The 4,099-nt window shown below is 33.8% G+C and overlaps 1 protein-coding gene across 1 annotated transcript in view; it reads left to right on the top strand.

The window, feature by feature from the left end:
• Positions 1–4,099, top strand: part of LOC108578626 (1-phosphatidylinositol 4,5-bisphosphate phosphodiesterase epsilon-1-like) — a gene marked incomplete at its 5' end in the record, with an annotated part of 62,621 nt that overhangs the window by 56,490 nt on the left and 2,032 nt on the right. Inside the window, 3 exons of the mRNA XM_017942028.1 lie at positions 1,946–2,300; positions 3,057–3,380; positions 3,992–4,099. Coding sequence (XP_017797517.1) covers positions 1,946–2,300; positions 3,057–3,380; positions 3,992–4,099 — 787 coding nt within the window. The remainder of the gene's footprint in view (positions 1–1,945; positions 2,301–3,056; positions 3,381–3,991) is intronic.

Below are 4,099 nucleotides of genomic sequence, written 5' to 3'. Positions count from 1 at the left end.
TGCATTTTGCAGTTTTTATTAGACTTTTGTTCGATTCAAGTTCGAATGGGTTCAGTTTGAGTAATCTAAGAATGCTTCCTTGTAGAAGATTCCGATTATTAAAATGTACCGGACAAATTAATTGTATTAGGTTTAAATTGTCCACTTTGAAAAAATATAACAGCTCTGAAATTGAACATTTTTATTTCAAATAAAATGTATAATGTTCGATACACTTTTGCCAATGTGTTGCAAGAGCATTAATTCCGCAAACCTAATTTACATAAAAAAAAATTATACTCGGTGGTCTACTTCGGAATTAATTCGCTACAGTTTGCTAAGTCCAGGGATCACCATCGCTGCAGATTCATATAGTAACGAATTGGAGGTCGTACATCAAACGCTGAAGGTACAGCCACCAGCCTGGGTCAACAAAAAAGGCTCTAACTCTTTGCATGACAACGTCAGACTACTTATAGCAAGCACAACCATACAAAAATTGCACAAACTGATTTATCTCCAACCGATTTTCACTTTTTCCGCTCACTTTCCTTCGTTTCCGCACAATTTCCTTACGCAAAAACTAATTTAGGAAACAGAAGGATATTGAAGACGCCTCTCAGCAGTTTCTTCCTCTTGGAGATTCGGATTTTTATATACTCTAATTAATGCTCTTCTAATACACTGGCAAAAGTGTATCGAACGTTAAGAAAATTATTTAGAATGAGAATGTTTAATTTCAATGAAGTTATGTTTTTTTCAAAATGAACGACTTAAAACCGAGGAAACATTCAGGATGACCTAATATTTACGAGGACATCCTTTCTGCAAGCAGTGTAATAAAAATGTTGGTTTTTTAATACGTTACGTTCTTCATACGATGAAATTTTCGCAATTATTTCTGCAAGTATTAATTAATTGCTTTTTGTCTACACAAGTCTGCCTTTCAGTTCGCCCGTAATTCAATCGTACTTTTATATCGATTTCACAAACGTTAAGTGAATAATGATACAACGCGAGGAGAGAAGTTTGACCAGTATCTACTGCAAACTTAGAATTCCTCGAACATTGAAACCGTTGCTCTTAATCTTTCTCAAGCCATGGTTTAACCTAAATACGCGGATGCATTATTTTATCCGTTCTAATTGCTATTTATCTTCCAATTTACTGACAGCAAACTTCAGTTTTATTCCTTGGGGGGAGAAACAATGGAAAATAATTGTTCCTATACTTTAATGAAAATGATGTATGACGAAAGTATTGTATAAAATTTTCCACGATTTATACGACACAGTAATTTTTTTTCTATTGTACGTACTGCTTATTAATTGTAAATACCTGAACAATTTTTTAACAAATAAATTACTCTGAAATGAAGATACTGCAAAAGCAGCGTTTAAAGAATTTTTTAATTCAGGGACTAATAATTTTTATAAATTTGAAATAATAAAATTAGTTAATTGTCGGAAAATGTGTATAGAATCGTGTGGAAATTATTTTGATTACATAAATTATTTTTTGAAGAAACACGGTGTATCTGAAGCTTCATTTCAAAAAACGATGTTTCATATGCACCAATTTAATAATAAAGAAACATATTGAACACGTATAGTATTGTTTCTGCTGATATTTGAAGTGAAAGAATGTAAATATCTAAACAGATCATCCCAAAAAATTTCATTACACATATCTCTCATTTCTATATTTCAAAGTGACGAGTTCTTAAAATTCGAACAATTATCGATAATTATATTCACCGAACAACTGGCCTGTTATGTTTCATAAAACAAAACGAACCAATTTGTATTATTACCGACGAGACGATCAAATTTAACAGCAATATTCACATATCGCCTAGAAACTTGACGGGATGAAATTCCATTCTACGAATTAATCCCAAACTATTAAGCACAAGGAATAATTACATAATTAACGACACGCTTAACGTAAAACTTTTACCTTCCAGACAACTCCATTTCCAGTTACGAAAGGTACTTGGGTGGGACGCAAGTGCCACATGGTCGATTAAAGTCGGATTCCGCGGTCGACGATAAGTCACAGAAACAAAGTAGCCAAATTGCCAAGGAACTCTCGGACTTGGTGATTTACTTGCAAGCTATTAAATTCCGTGGGCTGAATACGACTCCAGGAACTACCACAACTGGGAAAACGCGTCATCAACCACACACTGGGCCGGTTCAGAGGCACAGTATTGCTGGAATAGGAGCTACCAGCATCGGTGCCTCTTCAGGATCACCACAGTCTTTATCAACATCAGCTTCGCTTGCAAGCGGTGGCAGCAACATTGAAAATCTTTTCAGGTGTGTCTTGTGTGATAATGATAAATGTCGTGACAACGTTGGTGGATACGAATTATACGAGTTGTGACAATAACCATTCGAGGATAACTAAAATACTATTATTTTGTAAGTTGTGTACATCAGTTATTAAAAATTTCAATAATTAGACGGACCATTTATTGTGAAAGTGGTGTGTCCATTTTTGGAAAAAATTGAGGAAAAAAGTAATTTACATGGAATTTAAATAGGAAACCGACAAGGGAGAATACAGAGGGGATAGTTGGTGTAGTGCGCAAAGCCTCGGCTTTGCTAAGCCGAAGGTGCCAGGTTCGATTCCCGTTTGGGTCCATCGAAATTTTTCCGTCAGTTCCTACATTAGTATGAAATTTTAATTTATAGGAAATTTATATTTTAAAATACCCATTGTGCTTTGATCGATTGAAAATTCGTTAGTAAATGACATTGTATAATTATTTATAACGAAAGTGGGCAAGATTCCATTTCCCGTAGTCTAATTAAACGCTAGGTAAGCTAAAAAGTTAAAACTAGTAATTTACAATTAAAACTCACCATGTAATACGAAAATCCAGGAGTTTAAAATCGTGACATTTACACATGACATTATACATGACAAGTATAATAATGTATAAATTACATCAGTGCAGTTAGTTTGCTAAGTAATTGTTAGAAACAGTAGAATTTTATTGCTGATTAGACAATATTCTCTTTAACGAAATCATATAACTATATTAATAAATGCATATCAAAATATTTCAGATCCACTCGTGGAGTTCCAGCCTGCTTCCAATGTTCTTCCTTGAACGAAAGTACAGCAAAGAAGATCTGCAGAAAACAACCTTTGGGCGTTGTTGCTCACGCAGAAACACAGTTAATTCGAACGTATCCAGCGGGAATGCGTATAGATTCGACAAATTTCAACCCCGTCATTTTTTGGGCTTTCGGCATTCAAATGGTAGCGCTAAATTATCAAACCGACGATGCTGGACTGAACTTAAACGCTGCTATGTTTGAGCAAAATGGACAATGTGGATATGTGAAGAAGCCTTCGGTTATGTGGGACAAAGCCCACATGATGTACAGGTATGCATAGATATGTATTCATATTTCAATTATAGAATTGTAAGCTGAACTTCTAATTAACATTATAAGTTGAAACCTCCCTAAATTTATTTAAAGCTTTAACTCTTCGAGTTTCAGTGTGATGGAAGTGAATGATAAATTGGCGTTTCCTTTTACACTAAATGTTCATTATAGGTACTAGTTAATTAACCAGAATTGAAGCCATTTTTATCCCAAAATTAACAAATTTTATACCACTAAACATAGTACTAAACAATGTACTAAAAAATAGTACTAAAACAATGAGACACAAAGGGTTAAAATACTATTTCCATTTAATTAGCTAATATTTTGAAACTTTCCAGTCCTACAATTCCATAACTTGCTTTTGATAGTTACGTCTTAAATGCTGAAAGAATAATTGATTTCTCTATGTATACTGTATTTATTATGTTAGTAGTATAAATAATATCTCTTGATTTCTATAATTTGTGAGAAATTTTACCTAACTTTAGCACCAAAACCAAACTGTTATTTCCTAATGCCCACGTTTAATTTGACATTCCTTTAACAAATTAAATTCTAGATTCAGAGACGTACATATTTCAATGCAATATGAACCTAATTTCTAGACGATTCAATCCTTGGGACAAAGAATTTGATGGACTTCATTCAGCACACTTGACACTTTCAATAGTATCCGGCCAATATGTTTCCCCGACAAATTTCGTCGCCAGCAC

The sequence above is a fragment of the Habropoda laboriosa genome, unplaced genomic scaffold (assembly GCF_001263275.1).
Source record: "Habropoda laboriosa isolate 0110345459 unplaced genomic scaffold, ASM126327v1 scaffold3, whole genome shotgun sequence".
Lineage (NCBI taxonomy): Eukaryota > Metazoa > Arthropoda > Insecta > Hymenoptera > Apidae > Habropoda > Habropoda laboriosa.
Note: the sequence above shows the minus strand (reverse complement) of the source record. Positions and strands in the feature narration are given on the sequence as shown.